General features: G+C 34.9%; 1 protein-coding gene and 1 long non-coding RNA gene across 4 annotated transcripts; one reads left to right on the top strand and one right to left on the bottom strand.

The window, feature by feature from the left end:
• Positions 1-1,918: 1,918 nt before the first annotated feature.
• Positions 1,919-8,200, top strand: LOC143576419 (OVARIAN TUMOR DOMAIN-containing deubiquitinating enzyme 1-like). Of its 3 annotated transcripts, none has more exons than XM_077060511.1 (10): positions 1,919-1,979; positions 3,251-3,477; positions 3,616-3,681; positions 3,763-3,846; positions 4,570-4,692; positions 5,814-5,866; positions 6,010-6,059; positions 6,142-6,242; positions 7,481-7,773; positions 8,097-8,200. In XM_077060511.1, exons 2-9 carry the CDS (start codon positions 3,307-3,309, stop codon positions 7,754-7,756), a joined length of 924 nt encoding a protein of 307 aa, XP_076916626.1. In that variant the 5' UTR covers positions 1,919-1,979; positions 3,251-3,306; the 3' UTR covers positions 7,757-7,773; positions 8,097-8,200. The 3 variants fall into 3 exon arrangements, with proteins under 3 accessions (XP_076916626.1, XP_076916624.1, XP_076916625.1); XM_077060509.1 differs by having other exon boundaries at positions 1,923-1,979; positions 3,238-3,477; XM_077060510.1 differs by having other exon boundaries at positions 1,937-1,979; positions 3,235-3,477.
• Positions 8,201-8,803: 603 nt separating this feature from the next.
• LOC143576418 (uncharacterized) lies at positions 8,804-10,222 on the bottom strand. Its single transcript, XR_013142947.1, has 4 exons — positions 10,094-10,222; positions 9,752-10,025; positions 9,101-9,166; positions 8,804-8,985 (listed from the first exon to the last, which is right to left on the bottom strand). It is a non-coding gene; the product is annotated as an uncharacterized LOC143576418 (long non-coding RNA).
• Between the last annotated feature and the right edge of the window lie 11,170 nt (positions 10,223-21,392).

Genomic DNA, 21,392 nt, shown 5'->3' with positions numbered 1-21,392 from the left:
GAAGCTTATTGAGGTCCATAGATATGCGGAGAAAGAAAAGGAGAATGAGATCAAAGCTCGGGCAACAGCTCACCAAATGACAACATTCAAAGCTGTGAACATTGTCAAAGGTGATATTGTTTCTTGACTTTATGATTCCGACCTTAAAGTATGCATTATTAAGTGGGAACACGGTGTACAGTACTACGAATATATCACCGATATTCTTACTTTACCAAGGTGGGATGTACGAACGCTAGAAAACAGGCTGTTCGTGAATCGTGGTGGCAATCAAATGGCAGGATGGTTTCATCAACACCTGCTGTTTGAGGTAAATCATGGTTTTAAATTTTTTAAGCCACAGATTCTGAAGAGAAAGTACATTGATGAAATCGATCCAAGAATGGGTTGGAGAAAGTTTGTTTTGAAGGTAAAGCCGTCGCGGACGATGAAGCGTGTACCTGTAAAGACTTTCCTCCAAAGTCTTTACAAGACATTCAACAGGTGGTATTACGAAAACCGCACCAATGAAGTTGTTATTGTACTCGGTACGGGACTAAAGACTGAGTTCATACGGATGATCGATCTGATGTGGTTAGTTAATTTATTGGAATCGGACAACGAAACGCTATTCAAGAATGAAATCCGATTTGCCGATATTAAAGATTATGATCGTGCTATGCAATTCCAACGTTTCGTCTTGTTTGCCATGCGTTTGGAGTTCATAGCTGTGCGGATTGGAAGACAAAAATATTCAAGTGATCGAAGACAAATAGCACGAGATGAGGGGGAGTTTGTTAGTGCATTGTTTTGTTGTCTCGGTCTTTGTTTATCTTTGTAATTAATATTTATTAATATAAAAGGGCATACTGGTAATTTACCAGTCCATTCGTTATATTTATATGGCCATTCGTTAAGTGTGTTTAATGAATGAGCCCATACGTTATGATTATTGGCCATTCGTTAAGGTTGTTTAACGAATGAGCCTATCCGCTATTATTATATACCATTGGTTAAGGCTGTTTAACGAATAAGGTATAACAAATGAGTCCTTTGCTATACTTTAAGTTAAGTTAGGGAATGAAGACGAATGGATCCCATTCGTTATGGAATGTATAACAAATGGGTACCGTATTCTATATATACATGTATCCCTGATCTGTAAAACATGTATCCCTGATCCTTAAAGTATGAATTGAAATCGATTCGTCTGTAATAGGTTTCTCAAACAAGTTGCGTCGTCACCTTCTTTTAAATGACAACCCCGATCCTACTTAAAACAAAGTTAATAATAATAATAATAATAATAATAATAATAATAATAAACGGATTACCCTATAGAATAGTAACAAAGTTTTAAAATTATTTCAATCAGGTCACTCATAAAATATTTTGTTCTAATCAAGCCACTAAAGTTTTATTTTTATTCTAATCCTAGATATTTTAAATGGATAGCAGATTTCTTTTTATTTTCTAAATAGTTTGACATTAAAAAATATTTTTTAAAAAATTGAAAAAATTGAGAAAAGTAATTTTTACATTGAGAAAAAAAATCTGAAAATTGCAAAAAAGAAAAAAAAAACATTTGAAAATTACAAAAAGAAAATCTCTTTTTTTTTGCAGTTTTAATTTTTGTTGTATTTGGCATTGAAGGATTTATTTCTTTTGTTTAGTTTCGATGTCGTAATTTAATACAGATTGATTTTGCATCAACTTACAACGAGTTTATGGTTTATTATTTTTACTTATATATTTTATTCGATATAACGGTCAGGTCACGAAGCGAGGACCTATATCCCAAATGGATTAAAAGTAGGTTCCTTCCGATTCCCCGGGTCGGGTGGAAGGTGTTTAAAAAGCCGCCAATCACATGATTATCTTGGATTAACTACTACTCACGAACGAACTCATTAATCATCATCATATCATCTCTCGATCTTCTTACTTTCTCTAAACTCTCATCAATTCTTCCTCCAAATCCACAGATCTTCACAACCCAGGTTCCAATTTTAACTCTTATTAATTAGGGTTTTGCATATTGCATTTTGATATTGCGTTGATTTTACCCTCAAAATTAGGGCATACTTGGATGAATTTGTATTGCTTTCATCTCAATGCATCTTGTTATGTGGGTTAAATTATATATATTATTAACCAATGATAAAATCATAAAATATTAATTACTTAAAATTGAAATTAATAATGAAAGTCGCTAAGTTCGGTGCCGTTTTAATTACACAGGAAACTGAAATCGAACTGAAAGTTCGGTTTGTTCGTAATTATAAAACCAAACCTTCAGTTTTTGGTTTGGGTTCGGTTTCTTCGATTTTTTTATTTGGGATGGAAAGTATTTGTGTTAAACCATTTATTAACTTATTAATTACTTCAAATTGATAATTGAAAGTCTATAACTTGGGTTTGGATTTTTTGGTTTTAATCACACGCGAAACAAAAATCGAACTGAAAGTTTGGTTTTCACGTAAACCTAAAACCAAACCATCAGTTTTTGTTTTGGTTTGGATTTTTGGGTCTGCCATGTGGATTGAAAATATTTGTGTCAAACTTATTTAATATAACTTATTATGAATTACTTCAAATTGAAAATAAGAACTGAAAGTCTATAAGTTTGGTTTGGGTTTGTCGGTTTTGGTTTCACGCAAAACCGAAATCGAACCAAAAGTTCTGTTTTTTACGTAAACATAAAACCAAACCACCAGTTTTTGTTGTGGTTCGGTTACTTCGCTTTCGAATCGGTTTTTTCGGTTTTATGTACATCCCTGACCCCTAGACTTTTGTTGTATAGTCTGGACTCTGCCAGATTCTTAACTTATTACAGTTTTTGGATGTAATTATTTGATGATTAATGAAAGTCTATTGAATATGGAACATATGCATATGAATTTGATGTTCGGTTGTGAAATCTCAACATGTTAGGGACTTAGGGTTGATGTCTTAATTATGTCTTCATGTTTGAATATTCAATAGTATATGCTTCATTTGAACCACACATTATATAAAAGAACAGATTATTGGTGGTTTCGTTAAACAAAAAATTACAGTTTGTTGAAACTTATATGAGCATTAGAGGTCAAACACTGTATTATTTGTTATGTTTCGGGACAATTATATCTTGCATTAAGTAGTGTTCTTCATCTATTTACTTTGAGTAAACATATTTGTTTCATTTCTTTCATATGCATATTGTTGTATTATAAACTTTTCATTATCCGTCTAGATATTTAACCTAACTTTTAGCAGGTCTTGGCAAAAGTGAAAGCAACCACATAAACGGAAACACTTCTTGCAGTATTGTTGTTGTTAGAAAACATGCAGAATCATGACGAGATCCCTGTGGAATCTGAAGCAGAGTCCACAGCATTCAGCATAGCTTATGAAGCTGATGATGATTGGTCCAATTACAAGGATAGTGATGTTATGCAACAACAGTCTGTAATTTTTGAACAAGATGCAGCTAAGTTCCCGTTTGTTGGCGATAAGGTAATAGAAAATTAGTTCTTTAAATGTTGTTTCCGGTTAATAATTTTAATTTCTTTTAGTGGTGTGTGTTTGCAAATCTCTCTAGTTATACTTTGCTCTTTGTATACCGAATTTAACATATTATTTATGTCACTACAGGAACCTCTTTCTTCATTAGAAGCTGAATATAAGTCTGGAAGCCCTATTTTACTTGAGAAAATTAAGGTTTATTTTTACTTCTCTGTGTTTCATTTCGTGTTAATCTTTTTTTTTTATAATTAAAATGTGGTTTGTATTTCTATGCAGGTGCTGAGTGAAAACTATGGTGCCATCAGACGTACACGTGGAGATGGGAATTGTTTCTTTAGAAGTTTTATGTTCTCTTATCTCGTATTTTCATTTCCTTTCCTATCTCATATCTTAATATCTGCATCTTGGTTTGTAAACAAACAAAATGAGCATTTTAAAGGACATATTTTCTTGTTCATGTTCGTTCGTTAAGCAAATGAACATGTTTGCTTTTGTTTATGTTTTTACGATTATATTATAAATGGACACAAATGAACGAACGTATAACGAACTAAATGAAGGATCGTTGACAGTCATAACTGAATGTAAATGAACAAGGAAAATGATTGTGTTCTTGTTCGTTCAATTTGTTAGTCGATAGGTTTTGTTCTAAAATTTGATTTGAGTGGTGATTTATACATGGTTGTCAAGCTAGTATTGCTAATGAATGAATTTAAATAAAAATGTAAATGAACACATATAACGAGCGTAAACTAACATACGTAAACGAATATAAACAAACATGAATGAACGAACATATATGTATGTTCACAAAAATAAATGACCGAACAAGACATATGTTAATGTTCGTTCGTTTATTAATTAAATAAACGAACATAAACAAACATGAATGAACAAACATATACGTATCTTCACAAAAACAAATGAACGAACAAGACATGTGTTCATGTTCGTTCATTTATTAAATAAATGAACATCCCGCCTAACTGTTCATGAATGATTCAATGAAAGTTCGGTTCATTTATAGGTCTGACTGCATCCATTGTTGATGTCAAGATTTATATTTTGGTTTTGTGCATAAAGGAACATATTCTTGAATCACAAGACCAAACTGAGGTCAAGCACGTTAAAGCAAATGTGGAAAAGTGCAGAAAAACACTTCAGGATTTAGGTTATGCTGACTTCACATTTGAAGATTTTTTCTCGGTAAGTATTTCGTTCATACTGAATTTATTGATGGATTATAATTAGTCTGTTTGATATAATCTGAGTTTACCTGTAAGTGATCATTTTCGCGATGTATTTGGTTCGAGTAAACATTTCTGCTTACACGTAGGCTTGTGAACAAACTAAACGAACAAGAACGAAGGATGTTCGTGTTCGTTTGTTTACCTTTAACATTAACCGAACAAGCGGTCGAACACGACCAATTACATGAACATGGTGTTCTTGTTCGTTTTCGTTCGTTATTAACATGAGGATGTTCGTGTTAGTTTTTGTTAGTTCATTAAGAGTATTCACGAACGTTTCACTAATGTAAACGAATGAACATAACTGAGCTAAAACTTATTAAAAGTAATATGCGGGACCTAAAAAGTTATTAAAACTATAATAAGTTGTTATGGGCCAAAAAATTTGAATGAATATGTTAACAAGCGTAAATGAACAAACATAAATGAATTTAAATGAACGGACATAAACAAAACGTTCACGAACATAAATGAACGAACGAGACATGTTCATGTTCGTTCGTTTAACTAAATGAACAAATTTTTTTGCTCATGTTTTAACTATAACCGAACAATGTACAATAAACAGACGGGGGTTTTCTAACTTTCTTGTTCATGTTCGTTCGTTATGAAATTGAACATGCTTATGTTCGTTTGTTAAGAGTATATAGACGAATGTTTTATGAATGTAAGCAAGCGAACATAATTGAACATAGATGAACAAACATAACTGAAAAGTAATGTGAAGAGCAATGTCCTGGCCCTAAAAATCATTAAAAACATACTGAGCTGTAATGGGCCAAAAAAATTGAATGAATATATTAATGAACGTAAACGAACCATACATGTGTTCATCTCCGTCTGTTTAACTAAATGAACAAAATTTTTTGTTCATGTTTGTTCGTTTATTAAATAAGCGAACTTCCCGCCAAACAGTTCACAAGCTGTTGACCGAGAGTTGTTTTCGTTTACAGAATTACTTACGCACACTATGATTTTGTTAATCAAACAACTAGCTGTTAAGATACTCAGAATATGGCAATCTTTAAAACTTTTACAATGTAAAAGCCTGATATGGTTAGATCTTGTCCCAAACAGTTGTTTATCGAGCAGCTGGAAAGTGTTCTTCAAGGGACGGAGGCTTCTATAAGGTTTGCACACTGATTCGTTTTTTTCAGATTTGTTCAATTATTTAATATTTAATGAAAACAAAACAGAGGTTTTTTTTATTTGAATATAGATATTAGATTTTAGTGTTTTTGTGAGTCTGAAATAATCTGTTTATTTTCCCCAGTCATGACGAGCTTGTAGCAAGAAGTCGCGATCTGTGTGTATCTGATTACGGTTAGTTTTGGTAATTTGGAATGAAGTTCTAGCTTTCTTAATATTATTGATTAGCAATTAAATGATTTTGGCCACTTTGCAGTTGTGATGTTTTTTAGATTCGTCACCTCTGGAGAAATCAAGAAACGCTCGGAATTCTTTGAACCTTTCATTCTTGGTTTGTCAAATACAACTGTAGAGCAGGTTGGTTTCACACCTAAAACTCCAGTTAATGGCTTTATTTAATGGCGCAATGTCATATATACCCCCGAAAACTTGCATAGTATCATATTTACTCATGGAAAACTCATGGAAAATACTTCAAATTTTATATCTACTCATTTCATCACAAATGATTTGTAATTTGACCACTACACCCTTCTCTTTATATTTACATTTTAAACTCATATTCTAGTGCAAGTTTTAAGGGAAGGGTATAAATGTCATATACTCAATATTATGATTTCTCTTTTTTTGTTGGGTAAAGTTTTATATTTTTCAATTTCATCAAATACCATGTGTAATATGACCTTATACCCTTCTTACTTTCCAAGTCTCATATTCCAATTCAAGTTGGAGGGAAAGGTATAAATGCCATAAATTTAAAAATGTGTGTATTGAGTTTTTTTGTAGGTTAAAATTTAATATTTATTATTTCATTATATACAATTTGCAATGTGTCCTTACACATCATCTTCTTCGTCGTCGTCGTCCTCCTCCTCCTCCTCCTCCTCCTCGGTATATCCCACCAATAGCAAAGCTATGGTAGGGTCTGAGGAGGGTAAGTTATAAACAGCCCTACCTCTGCCCCGTAGGAATAAAGAGATTGCTTCTGGTGAGACCTCCGGCTCGATAGTAGTTTTGCATCAAGCCTTGGCGCACATAACACTCAATCATCATGACACCGGCCGATTGGTGCATGCACCCTTGTCTTTCGGCTATCAATGCCACCACATGATGCCTGATTAACCTTCCGCCACTTTTAACGTTATTTTCACGAGAGTAGTAAAATGACGTCAAAATTAGTGCAATTTCACTTTAGCCCACCCGATGGTTTACACATATATACATTATATGCGCGCACCGCAAGCTGGGCGTATCCTTACACTCCAAACTCTTATATTCTAATGCAAGTTTCGAGGAAAGGATGTAAATGTCACATATACCCCATAAAACTTCCATAGTTTTATTTTTAGTATTTACACATCTAATCAAAATTCAAATACAATTTGTAATATGACCATTATACCCCTCCCTTTACCTTTATATTCCAAACTCTTTCTTGTGCAAGTTTAAGAGAAGGGTATAAAGTCATAAATATGAAAATACGTGTATTTTATTTTATGATTTTTTGTTGGGTAAACATGACATTACACCAAAATTTGATATTATTTTTTTGTAATGCATAACTCTTACGGAAGTACGTTTCTTTTAAATGTTAGTTTTGCAAGACATCAGTGGAACCAATGGGTGAAGAAAGTGACCACATACACATAACCGCATTGTGTGATGCATTGGGTGTACCGATTCGTGTTGTATATCTAGATCGTAGCACATGTGAGAAAGAGGGTGGTGTGAGTGTGAACCATCATGATTTTGTTCCCACGCCCGCAGATGGTGCAACCGCTGCTAGTACTGGCGAGACTGGGTCTGAAACAAACCCGTTCATTGTCTTGCTATACCGACCCGGTCACTATGACATACTCTACAAAAATTGAAAACATCATGTGTTCTGGTAAGCCTGCTGCTTTTTGTCCTTTTTATTAGAAACTTTTTAATTTGATGTGCTAGTTTTGATTACAAAGGCAATATTCTTATAATAATGAAGTAATGGTATCAAAAGTTATGAATAATATAGGTGACCTTGAAACCTTATGACCATTTTCTCTATTTTTTTTACATTTTTGATTAATTTTTTTGAGATTAAACACAATCTAAGTTGTCTGATTTTTAAGTAAATGAGTCATAATTGCCACCTTAGGATGTATCCGAGTTATTTATTTATGTACTTTTTTTATGGGTATGAAAGTATGAACTAATATGATAAAAGTGTTGTAGGTATTGATTGTGAAGATGGGTGGAAACTGCAACGCAGAAGTGGTTTCGAAAACTTTCAACATGTTTCTCCATTTTGTACTTGAATGTGAAATCTTTTAACGTTTGATCAGATCATGCCAATGATATTGCGTTTTAGACTGACTTAATATCGTTAGTCACTAGTTTCTATCTTTGAAATTATGCGATAAATAGGGTGTATAGAAATTCTAATTGGTTTGGAAAATATTTTCAAATTACTTGTTTTTTTTTAAGGATACAAATGTGTTTACGGTTTTATATACGAACCAGCCAAAAACATTAATTGATTTTGTGTTTAGAAACACTTCAAATTGTTTTGGTGATCTCTTAAAAAGCACTAGGGTAAAACACATCTGCATGTGTATTTTCTTTTGTATTGCTATTGTTATTGTTATTATACGACTTGTGTTTTGTTTCATGGTTTTATATAACAAATGTTGTGATACATGAGATGTTCACTTAAACATGAATGCACTTAATTATTTAAACGAACTTCTTTTGAATGTTCACGTACGTAAATGAATGCCTTTAGTTTGATCTTTGTTTATCAAGGGGAACATAACGTATCTTCTTCTGGGTGATAAATAAACATAACTAGTTTTTTTATCCGCGCGTTGCGGCGCATTGGAGCATTTGTTAACCATGGACCATTACTATAGTTTTTGAATACACCAAACATAATGGATATACAACTACTACATAACACAACATTCGTTTTTAATCAATAATACCATGATGCCAATGGTTTAAAATGCATAAATCAAGGCACTAATACAAATACACAATGTAGCCAACGACAATAGTCAAAGCACTTAATCTCTTAACAAGCTTTCGATTCTTCCCAGCATAAGTCTGCCCCTTCAAGTGGTACCTAAAACAATAAACGTAAAACATTTTCTATAAACTTAAAAGAATTGATTTGTAATAATATCAAGTTTGTTAAATGTGAAGACAAAACTTGGTAAAAGCAACAAAATGAATCTAACCTCAACAAAAGCATAACCTGGAGCTGTCGGTTAAACTTTAAGTTCAATGTGGGCTATTGGACTAAACTGAAAGAAAATGTTAAATTTAAAACTAACAAACTGAGATGGATGATAATTAGAATCCCAACAGAAAATGGTCAAATTTAAACAATTAAGTTGATCAAAGTCAATATCTTGTATTTTAAGCACTATCAAAGTGCACATAACATGTTCCTCAGTTGCTGAAGCCTGAAACATATTGCTGGCCATGCTAGTCACAGATTACTGTTTTTTTTTCCTTTTGTTTCTTTTTGGAATGATTTAACGCCATTTTAGTATATTCAATGCTAGATGTAGAAGTTAAAATAAACCATTATCAAATAAAAGTAAAGATCAGTGTTAAAGTTCTTAATTACTATTGTTGTACCAATAATTCAGAAAAGTCAGTTATAATTTTGTAATTCTGACTTGAAAATAATAATAAAAAATGCTCGTTTCAATTACAAATTAAGCTCAAAGAAAACGTCAATTGGTATGGTTAGTTACAAAACTATATATTAAAGAATACATCACAAAACTTTTAGTGCTTCCATCACAAAACTTCTCAAAAAACTCAAAATCAATCAACAGTAAACTTCCAAAGCCTAATTGCATATGAACACCAAAACAAACCTGAGTTGTTGATTGCATAAAGTTCATCTACATCTGTAAACAAAACAAAATCAAGAAAACTCAAATAATGAAAACTATGGAAAGGCAAAATAAACACACAAAAAGTAATTAAAAAAAAAAGAGTTGGAGAAAAATATCTTACACACCGCAGGTGAGAGGTCGAATGATTCTGGAGTGATGAATGTTGTAACCCTTTGAAGATCTCTTCAAAGGTGCGCAAAGTTGAAGAAATAAACAGTCATTTCCATAAATCGTGAACCAAAAACTTTCATATCTAATAATATGACAACAGATCGACTTAGTAAAACGAATCAAAGATAGTAAGTGGTTCGGAACACAAACCTTTGACGGTCGATTACAGTGTAGATAAACAGTAACTCTGATATCTCTATGTCTCTGGTCGTGTTTGTATGGAGAATAAATCGTTAGTGATGAAGCTGATAGATGGAACTTGGAACAGTAATGCAAGACAAATAAAAAAGATTGATGACAAAAGGAGGAACAAATGTGGATGTGACTCTTTGAGACTGAAATGGTGGCAAAACTCCATAAATTACCGATTATTTAATAAACTATAATATTTTTTGTCGGTCCCTACTCGGGGATAGAGTACTAAATTAATAATTCGCTAAAATTATAAGATAATACATTTTTGATAATTTCTTTAGACCCCATATAAAATATAAATTAATAATTCCTTATATATAGCATATTACATGAATGATTTATGAAAGTTTCTTGAAAAATGACTCAATTGTCTTTTGTTTTTTGTTGAAATCAATTTCCCCTTGAATCTCGTCTCTAATTTTCCTTAGCATGGTAATAACTTTTGGTGTTGTTTTCTCATAGCTCAATAAGAAATTGTTCAATGTGTTAACCTATTTTGATCTTGTATTTAACCTTTTGTGTTAACCTATTTTGATCTTGTATTTATATAGAAATATTTTTAATGTCAATAAAGTGATACATGGAACACAAGAAGCATAATAAGGTGGGAGATTGAAGGTTTCTTTCAAATTGGGCCGTTCATTTGATCTACGTACATGCATTGTATACAATAATTAAGTAGAAGCTTGAAAGGTGTTTGTAAACTAAGTATTCTACTATAAATTAATAAAATATTAATTAATATATAACTTAATAATTATTAATTTATCGATTAATTAATAACTCTTTTAATTAATAAATTTTGATGATCCAAAGTATATTATTTTATAGAGTTTCTACTGTATATGGAGAGATGGTTTTTAATATATATATATATATATATATATATATAATGTGAGAGATACAAACAAGTTTGCACGTAGTTTTGTAAAATGAGATTTTGAGTGAATAATTCCGCACATATAACATCTATATCTATAATTTATAATATATATAAACGAAAACATAAAAAATTTACGTGTTGTGATTTGGTTGTTCCTTCTTTTTTCAGAGTCACCAGATTTGCTTGATTTTTAAATGGAGACTTCTCATGCATTTGACCCGAATTCACGGGTATTGTAACACCCCGCAACCGCAGCGGAAACGTAAACGGGATGCAACAGACACCTCTGATATCAACCACATTGTTTATAAAGAAAACTGAATACATTAATATACTTCAAATTACATTATCTTGTATTTCATTACCGTCTAGGTGATACACGCATCATACAATACGATACACAATTCTATTTGTTATAATGTATCCTAACATCCTGCACGCAAATCTTACACACATCAAGGACTTAGCACGTAAGCAATCACTTCATCTTAATTGTACCTGAAAAGCATGTGAGAAAACGGGTCAACTACGAATAGTTGGTGAGTTTCACTAATTTAAACAACAGTGACAAATCATTATAATAATCATATATTAGCGATGTAATTATGCTGAGCCCACAAGTGAAACCTCTGACTATCACACACAACCCCCGTGGCATATCCCCCGCCCACGGAACTGCCCCAAACCGCTATGTCTAACATTACATAGCAAAATAAATAACAACAAAATAGACATGTGCAACTGGCTGGGAAACATCAGCAAATCCATGCCGGACCAGTTGGGTTTGTCAGACCAATAGTACTATCCACACTCTACCGGCTTTCAGTTAATCACTCGTGTTCCGGGGCCTTAGAATGTTAGCAACTCAGACAATTACCATCTTAGTACATTTCCGTACGATTCCCGTACAATAAAATATATACAAATCCACGCAAATCCATGCGTTCAGTATGTACTTAAACATTTCAGTAATAGCATGCTTTCCGCCCCGGGAAAATATTTAAAACAATTCAGAAAAAGGGGCTCGTGAAACTCACCTTAGCACATGCAAGCAGGTAACAACAATCATTATCAATTAACACGTCCAATCTGTAATATGATCCCTACGATCGTTATTATACACTTATTGTTTATAAAATCTTTAACCGTATCAACCGGTACATCTGGGGACACTGTCCACCCAGTACTGTACCCATTCCGGGGGCAAGGTTAACCCAGTACACTTCTCCGGACTCAGATTGTGATGTCGTTTAGAGTTCCATGGTCACTACTATCATTAGTCGTTTTTCTCGTTTTGCGTGCCTAGCACGGTTATCCGTTTTTACGTTTCAAAAATGAGTTTGGTCACACACGACCCGAAAATAGTTGTAGACTGATAATTTAGTTAAAGATGTGAACTTAGGGCTCGGTTTAGACGTCCCGATTGGCCGCGGGACTCGTTCCCGTCTTTGGCGTACCGGAAACTGTTAAAATAGGTTAAAATTACTCAAATCATCCGAATTAATTTCGGATGATTTATTTTTACTTGTTTAACTCAGTTATATGAAAATCGTTCCTTTTTAGGGTTTTTATACACCAGTAAGCTCGCTTAAGCTCGCTTAAGCGAGCTTCACCGGTTTACGCGTTTTAACTTTAAAAGTTTGATAATTAGCACAAATAATTATCCGTTTAACCTCGGATCTTGAAATTTTGTACAAATAACATTTTGACAGTGGGGAAATTAATAGAAATATTTCCAGAATTAATTTTTATATTTAAAATTTATTTATCTATTTTTAAACACCATTTAAACACTAAATATGTCGTAAATACCAAACGATCTTAGAAAAATCCCAAATTTTTCCTGGATGTCCCCTGCCATCCACATAGTCCCCTGTAATTTTTCCAGAACCAAAATCTTCTTTTACATGCCATTTTCACTAAAACCGAGCTAGAAAACCCTAGAACTCGTTTAACCAAAAAGCCTACTTAGACTTCTCCAACTGACCTCAATTTGTGTGTGACTTATACATTATATAAAAAGCTTATCTGCAATTTTCCAGAATTTTTCATGATATTTAACTATTTTTCACCATTTTTAGCCAAAACCGAGCATTAAATTCACCAAATATTCATCATTTATCCAAAAATTACCAAAAATTCACAGAACTCTTATTTTCATGTGTAGAACATCCCTGTAAAATTTCATTACCTAACTCTAAACCATCAACAATCTGTCCCAAAACACATACACCGAACATAAACCGAATATACCTTTCGTTTTCCGCCACTACAAGCTACAACTCGTCTTTCCGCCTTATCTACCACTAAACACAGATCCTACAACCAACATACCACAATACCAAGCAAGTTACACTCACGATCAAGCCTCTTACACTATAGTTTCGGTTATGATTCAAAAACAAAGATTTAAACCGTAAAAATCCGTTTTTGGTCCGTTTAACTCCTTTCTAGGACCAAGATCCCTTGTATAACCCGTATACATCACTTGATCATGCAAGAATCGGTTTTCATCTTTGAAACCTCATTTTCTTGCAAATAAACTCAAAATGTGAAATAAAAATCAAGATTTAGCCATCCCGATATACAATTACCTTGAGTTTTCTTGCTAAAAATTCCGGATTTTGGATCATAGAATGGAGAGGGAGAGGATGGATGTTGGATGTTGTTCTAAAAAAAGAAAATAAAGGGTTTGGGGTATTCCTTATTTCCGATCGGGATTTTGAGATGGTGGGGTGGGACCCACCTTTTCATCCTAGGCCACATCTTTGGATTCTCGTAATCCGGATAATGTTTTGGATAATCTGGTTCAGTTCGTTTTTCGGTTAAATGTTTAGTTCGGCTTAAAACGAGGCTAAAACGGTCGTTTTTCGGCTTAAAAATGAAATTTATATAAAACCGATTTAGAAAACTTTAAAAACTTAAACCCTGACATTTATTAACTTAAACCATCATATTTTTAATTATTGCGCATCTTTTTCGGCTTGATCGATCGTCTCTTGCTCGGTTTGGTATTAAAGGTTTCGTTTAACGTACCGACGTACATTAAATCGAAATTCTTTTTCTGTGCCGTACTTTACTTATCCCGAAGCATTAATACTTTGTAAAATCACTACATATCATATATCTCGTCTATAATTGAACCCTAGATTCGTTCGGGTTTCAATAACTATCGATCGATTGATCGCATATTCAATACGATGAATTATATATTCACGTACAATCCATACAGTGAACCCTGTATTCTCGTATAATTACTATGATAATTCATGTATCCGACGTTAAATATGACGTAACTATTATCTACCGGTTAGGGTATACCGGGTTTCGTCGGAATCGTTACATTCTCCCCCCGTTAAGAAATTTCGTCCTCGAAATTTTACACGCTCACTATCCCTTTCCGAGGGAAAGGTGGGGGTTTTTCCTTCAGAATACACCCTCGCGTTACCAGGTATAATCTGGTCCTCGCTGTGAATTCCACTTAATCTTAATCAATAAAGCTTGGTGTGTCCAAACTGTTTAGTTTTCCCGTCTACTATCTCTACGGAATTATTTATGATATCAAGTATGACTTCTATGAGTACCTCCATTACTAGTACTTTCGTTGCCTCATCGCTTAGGTACTTTTCAATCCGTATACATGGCAAAACATCATGTATAGTACTTAGCCCCTGGAGTACTTTAATCGATAAATTAAATGACCAATTATGGAGATAGTCTCATGAGGTCCAATATATTAAGAAGCTATTTTCGGTTTTGCCAAACCTCATATCACCTCTCTCTAAGGTGATGCCTTAAAATGCCTTGTCACCTCTTTCAAGTGACAATGGTTTCCTTTGAACGTTGGCATAAATCCTTTGCCAATCTCGCGCTGCTTTCAACTTATCCTAAATATTATAAATCCGATTGGTTGTTTCTCGAATCAATTCAAATCTTATGGCTTGAGTGACGCCCAATTTCAATTTAACAAATTGGTGATAATTACTTCACCCATAGAAAGCTTCAAGCTCTCGATGCTTCCTTCCCCGCCTTCCAATAATGGAAGTAGGATGCCCATTTCGATCTGAGATAATTGAAAATGGTATTCCACGATGAGATACCATTTCACCATCATGAATTTGGGCGAGAATTCATTGTGGTAATCATCATAGATTGGGATGAAATGCGAGGATTGGTTAATCGATCTGCGATTACCCAATTTACATCATGCCTTTGATATATCTTGGGAATTTGCGTCTCGAAATCCTTTGTAATTTATTCCCACTATCATTGGCGAATTTTTCTGTCGTTGTAGCGTTCCCTAGGGTTTTCGGCGTGCAGCCTTATCTCTTGCATAACTTAAATATTCACCAACATACGTAACCATATCTTTCTCCAAACTCGGCCATTAATACAATCCTTTCAGATATTCGTATCATCAATAGTCTATTCCGATCCCGGATGTATGGAATATTTCGATCTATGAGCTTCGTCCATAATTAATTCACGAAGGTCATGGAGGGTGGGGATCCAAACCCGATTTTTGAAATAGAGAATCTCGTCCACGCGCTGTTCGAAATTCTTCTCGTTGCCGTAAAGTTCCTCCTTTTCGCTGTTCCTCTTTCAACGCCTCACGTTGAGCGACTCGAATCAGGTCCGAAAAGTTCGACTGGACTATCATCCCTAGCGCTCGCACTCGCAATGGCTTAACCCGACCTTTCCTACTCAAAGCATCGGCTACGACGTTAGCCTTGCAGGGGTGATAACGGATGTCATAGTCATAATCGCTTAACAACTCGACCCATCTTCGTTGCCTCATATTCAGTTCTTTCTGATCGAATATGTGCTGCAAACTTTTATGATCGGTGAAGATGGTGCACTTCGTATCGTAGAGATAATGTCCCCACATTATAAGTGCGAAGATAACCGCTCCCAGTTCTAAGTCGTGAGTAGTGTAAATTTTTTTTCGTGTACTTTTAACTGTCGGGAAGTATAGGCTATAACCTTATTATACTGCGTCAACACGCATCCTAACCCTTTACGCGATGCGTCACAATACGCGACAAAACCATCGTCTCTATCGGGGAGACTTAAAATCGGCGCTTGGCACAATTTTAATGGTTTCTATCTTATTTGTATCTTTGTGAAATCTTTGTTGCTTTACAACATGACCAAGGGATTATGCCTTCTTTATTCAAAATCACATTTCGAAAACTTCGCGTATAGCTCCTCTTGCTTTAACACTCCACAATTTTCTTAACCGTTGTTCGTGCTCTTCTTTGCGTTGTAAATATATCAAAATATCATCAATGAATGCTATGACAAATTTGTCAAAATAAAGTTTATAGACTCGGTTCATGAGGTCCATGAACACTGCCGGCGCATTTGTTAGCCCGAGAGGCATAATTAAGAATTCATAATGGCCGTAACGAGTCCGAAACGCTGTTGTTGCAACGTTCTCTTCTTGGATTTTTCATTTGGTGATAACTATATCTAGGATCAATTTTCTAAAAATAAATCGCCCCTTGCAATTGGTTAAATAGATCATTTACTTCGAAGAAGTGAATACATATTCCTGATCGTCACTTTATTCAATTCTCCCTAATCAATACATATCCTAACACTTCCGTCATTCATTTCCCAAACAACACTGATGCACCCCATGGTGACTAACTAGGTCGTATGAAACCTTATCCAATAATTCTTGCATTTCAGTTGGTGCAAGTCGGTAAGATGCTCTAGCAACAGGGCCAGCTTGAGGTATTAAATCGATTCTGAATTCGACCTGTCGGGTTGGCGGTAATCCAGGAAGTTCTTCTGGGAGAACTTGTGGAAATTCGCGTACCATCGGAATATCTTCTATATGTTTTCTTTTAAATACTTTGGCAATCACGTTTGTTAAATACACCACATCTTCTTGTCGTAAATATTATAACATCTCAAGATGAGATTAGAGTGGTAACATAATACCGTACACTTTTCTCTGTATTTAATCGCTTCATCGTCCGAAGGAGAGCTTCTAATCATCTTCTTTTCATATTTGATTTCAGCTTCATGTTGAGTTAGCCAGTCCATGTTAACTATTACGTCAAAACTTCTTAACTTTACTGGTCGTAAGTCAATAAGGAAAGGTTAATCGTTCAGAATAATAGGACAACTCCGAACAATTTAGTTAACCATTAGGGGTTTACCGTTAGTGATTCTACAGTATAGGGTTCTATATTTTCACTAATCGGTATCTATCCAAATGATATGAGGTTAACAGGAATTAACTTCTATCGACGACCGTAAAAAAAAATATCACTGAAGCCTATTGATTTAAAACTACAACATACTTAACACCACCTTTGGATCATGACGTGCTTTATTCGAATTACTCACAAAAGCACGGCTCCTTGCTTGATCAGAGGTTGATGCTTGCCATGAGGTTCGTCTTCCAACGACACCTTGGTTCAACTTTGGGCAATTTCTCTCGAAACGTTCTGTACTGCCACATTCATAGCAAGTACAACCGTTTGGTATAATTTGGTTTCTTTGGATGGATTGTTATTGAAGTTGTTGGGTTCGGAGTGGTTGTACACGAATGGGTTGGGGTTGCCGGTTCACATGGCTTCAATTGGTTCTACAATTGGGGCATTACGTCCATCTTTACCACACCTGTGGCCTACTATCACTCGCCATTCTTCTTCCTACCGATAACCATATTTTCCACATTTAGGGAAGGACCCTTCATGCGGTTCATGTTTTCACACCAGAACTAGTCTTAGTATAATTCTGGGTTGTAGGACATACCTACTTATTCAAAAGCCCATCTTGCCCTATACCTTTATCATTTCTTTTCTTTAACACTCGACGTCTCACCTAACGTCCTTCCATTCCGCTTCCCATAAAGTCAAATATATCAATGCTGGCTTGTGACACAACCCTTCCAAAGGTTGTATATTTTACAGGGTTGATTATACTCCTTATCGATGGAGTTAGTCCCCAATATGGCGCTCACTCCGCTTAGTTTCAGGAGTAATTAGCCATGTTACAGACATGACAATTCCTTCAAACGATTAGCGTGTTCTAAGTGATCAGCACACAACATTTCTATCTTTCATAGCTCAGTTTCCAATTTCTGAGTTTAATTACTCGAATAAAAATGCTCTAGCCCAAGAATTTTAAATCCTGACCATATCATCTGAGCAATAATTTTCTAACTGTAATTTTGTACCATCGTGTTCCATCACGATACAACATAATCTACCAACATATCTGTAGCATATTTCACTACACAATGTTCTAGACTCTTACCAATATCCTTAACCATTTTGATCTTTTCTATCCACTCGTTAATCTATTCCTCTCTTTACCATCAGTAAACTATTAATAATTTCCTTAACACAACCAACAAATATATCCTTCATACCGGATCTAATTCATTACGACTACTATTCATGTTTAGTTTATAACTAATACTTGTAGTCGTAATTGTATTCGGTGGGACATTATCACTCTAGTAATACCACTAAGAATTGAAATATTCATATTCATGTGATTGCTCGATCTATAATTCTGCGATCACATTTGCATCAACACTAGCAGTGATCTGTGATACGACATTCGGTATCATCATCTGCTATCTTTGAGCAATTCATGGAATCATATCAATCTCCATCATTGGAGTTACTTTTTTTATGTCATTCTGCCGTACCCATCCCGTACGCAGTAATCAATACTAATCTCACCGTATAACTCGTTACCAGCTCAATCATAACAGCAGGTACACATACACACCAAATATTATCATACAAATTACACATACCCGTATCTAGTATATATATATGTCCCATAATATAACAACATACGGATTTATCCTGACGTCGGTTAATGTTTAAATATGTTTCATAACCCTTGTCACCAACTGACATATAGATCTTTCTCGACAAAGATTAATGTTTAATATGCTTGATTTCAATATCCTTCTGCACGTCAGCATAACCGATACATGCTCACCGTGAGCACCAAACGATTACGTACCACGGAGTTATAATATCCGTGTCTGTTTGTATACCCGGCATACACGGTTACCACCTACGAACAAACGACCACCTATGCTATCATGATTCCAACACCTCTTTGTGTATGGGTAATCATTCTATTCGAGTATACATGGGTATAGGCATCTAACGGATGTAAGGTTAACATAGGGAGTTGCAAGGTTCAAGGTAATCGCGCAACATGGGTTGCCTTCAAATATTATTAATTACTATTATGGGAAACTCTATCACTTGCTCAGCCAATGTCCTCAGGCGTTCTAGGTTTGCTAAAATCAGTAATTCTCGATCTGGAGGTGGTATGACTCATATGTTTGAGAGTGAGAAATACATGTATATGTTTCTATATATTATTTTCATCTGCTCATTCGTTATAATTTTTTTTTGATGGAATAAGAATGGGTTCAGGTACAGGGCCGTCCGTACGTGAGGGTCGACGGTTCGGGTGAACATCTGGGGTTATTAGGATATACGGTACCGGTGTTGGTAGGGTAAGGGATTTATCAATTTTGGTTGGGAGTGACGGTTACTAGATATTTCTGGTTAATATCAAACGGGAGATCTAACTTGGTACTACCATAACTATAGCCCGATGCTCTAGAAATTTCAGCATCCTCGGTACTTTTATTATTTCCTTCCCCGGTTCCTTAACCGGGTCTTATTTCTCAATACATGTACCCACAAGATATGTACATACATATATATATACACATTAGCACGTATAAATAATATTATATACTTTACACATATGTTGCCATTTTTACCTATTAATGTACCCCGTGACTTCCCCTGAATTCCCTCGTGCGGACAAGTCTGTTATTATGTTCCGGACCATAATAACTCACTTGTCCATCCAAGTTCATCCAGCTCTCGTCACTATAAATTATTAGTTGATATTCAGATCCTATAATACTTGAGCTACTGGTTATATTTTAGGTATCTTTTAAAGACATCCTAATTCCTTATAACCAAAGGCTCGGATACCAAGTTCTGTAACACCCCGCAACCGCAGCGGAAATGTAAACGGGATGCAACAGACACCTCTGATATCAACCACATTGTTTATAAAGAAAACTGAATACATTAATATACTTCAAATTACATTATCTTGTATTTCATTACCGTCTAGGTGATACACGCATCATACAATACGATACACAATTCTATTTGTTATAATGTATCCTAACATCCTGCACGCAAATCTTACACACATCAAGGACTTAGCACGTAAGCAATCACTTCATCTTAATTGTACCTGAAAAGCATGTGAGAAAACGGGTCAACTACGAATAGTTGGTGAGTTTCACTAATTTAAACAACAGTGACAAATCATTATAATAATCATATATTAGCGATGTAATTATGCTGAGCCCACAAGTGAAACCTCTGACTATCACACACAACCCCCGTGGCATATCCCCCGCCCACGGACCCGTGGCATATCCCCCGCCCACGGAACTTCCCCAAACCGCTATGTCTAACATTACATAGCAAAATAAATAACAACAAAATAGACATGTGCAACTGGCTGGGAAACATCAGCAAATCCATGCCGGACCAGTTGGGTTTGTCAGACCAATAGTACTATCCACACTCTACCGGCTTTCAGTTAATCACTCGTGTTCCGGGGCCTTAGAATGTTAGCAACTCAGACAATTACCATCTTAGTACATTTCCGTACGATTCCCGTACAATAAAATATATATAAATCCACGCAAATCCATGCGTTCAGTATGTACTTAAACATTTCAGTAATAGCATGCTTTCCGCCCCGGGAAAATATTTAAAACAATTCAGAAAAAGGGGCTCGTGAAACTCACCTTAGCACATGCAAGCAGGTAACAACAATCATTATCAATTAACACGTCCAATCTGTAATATGATCCCTACGATCGTTATTATACACTTATTATTTATAAAATCTTTAACCGTATCAACCGGTACATCTGGGGACACTGTCCACCCAGTACTGTACCCATTCCGGGGGCAAGGTTAACCCAGTACACTTCTCCGGACTCAGATTGTGATGTCGTTTAGAGTTCCATGGTCACTACTATCATTAGTCGTTTTTCTCGTTTTGCGTGCCTAGCACGGTTATCCGTTTTTACGTTTCAAAAATGAGTTTGGTCACACACGACCCGAAAATAGTTGTAGACTGATAATTTAGTTAAAGATGTGAACTTAGGGCTCGGTTTAGACGTCCCGATTGGCCGCGGGACTCGTTCCCGTCTTTGGCGTACCGGAAACTGTTAAAATAGGTTAAAATTACTCAAATCATCCGAATTAATTTCGGATGATTTATTTTTACTTGTTTAACTCAGTTATATGAAAATCGTTCATCTTTAGGGTTTTT

Source organism: Bidens hawaiensis, unplaced genomic scaffold (assembly GCF_021521415.1).
Source record: "Bidens hawaiensis isolate Kalapana, Puna unplaced genomic scaffold, B.hawaiensis_p1.1 tig00028116_1, whole genome shotgun sequence".
Taxonomy (NCBI): Eukaryota; Viridiplantae; Streptophyta; class Magnoliopsida; order Asterales; family Asteraceae; genus Bidens; species Bidens hawaiensis.
Note: the sequence above shows the minus strand (reverse complement) of the source record. Positions and strands in the feature narration are given on the sequence as shown.

What these genes read in the sequence shown, in the direction of transcription:
- LOC143576419 (XM_077060511.1), top strand. Translation starts at nt 3,307, where the DNA reads ATGCAGAATCATGACGAGATCCCTGTGGAATCTGAAGCAGAGTCCACA. An exon ending in GGGACGGAGGCTTCTATAAG is followed by an intron (nt 5,867 to 6,009) that starts GTTTGCACACTG and finishes TATTTTCCCCAG; the next exon opens with TCATGACGAGCTTGTAGCAA. An exon ending in TCTGTGTGTATCTGATTACG is followed by an intron (nt 6,060 to 6,141) that starts GTTAGTTTTGGT and finishes GCCACTTTGCAG; the next exon opens with TTGTGATGTTTTTTAGATTC.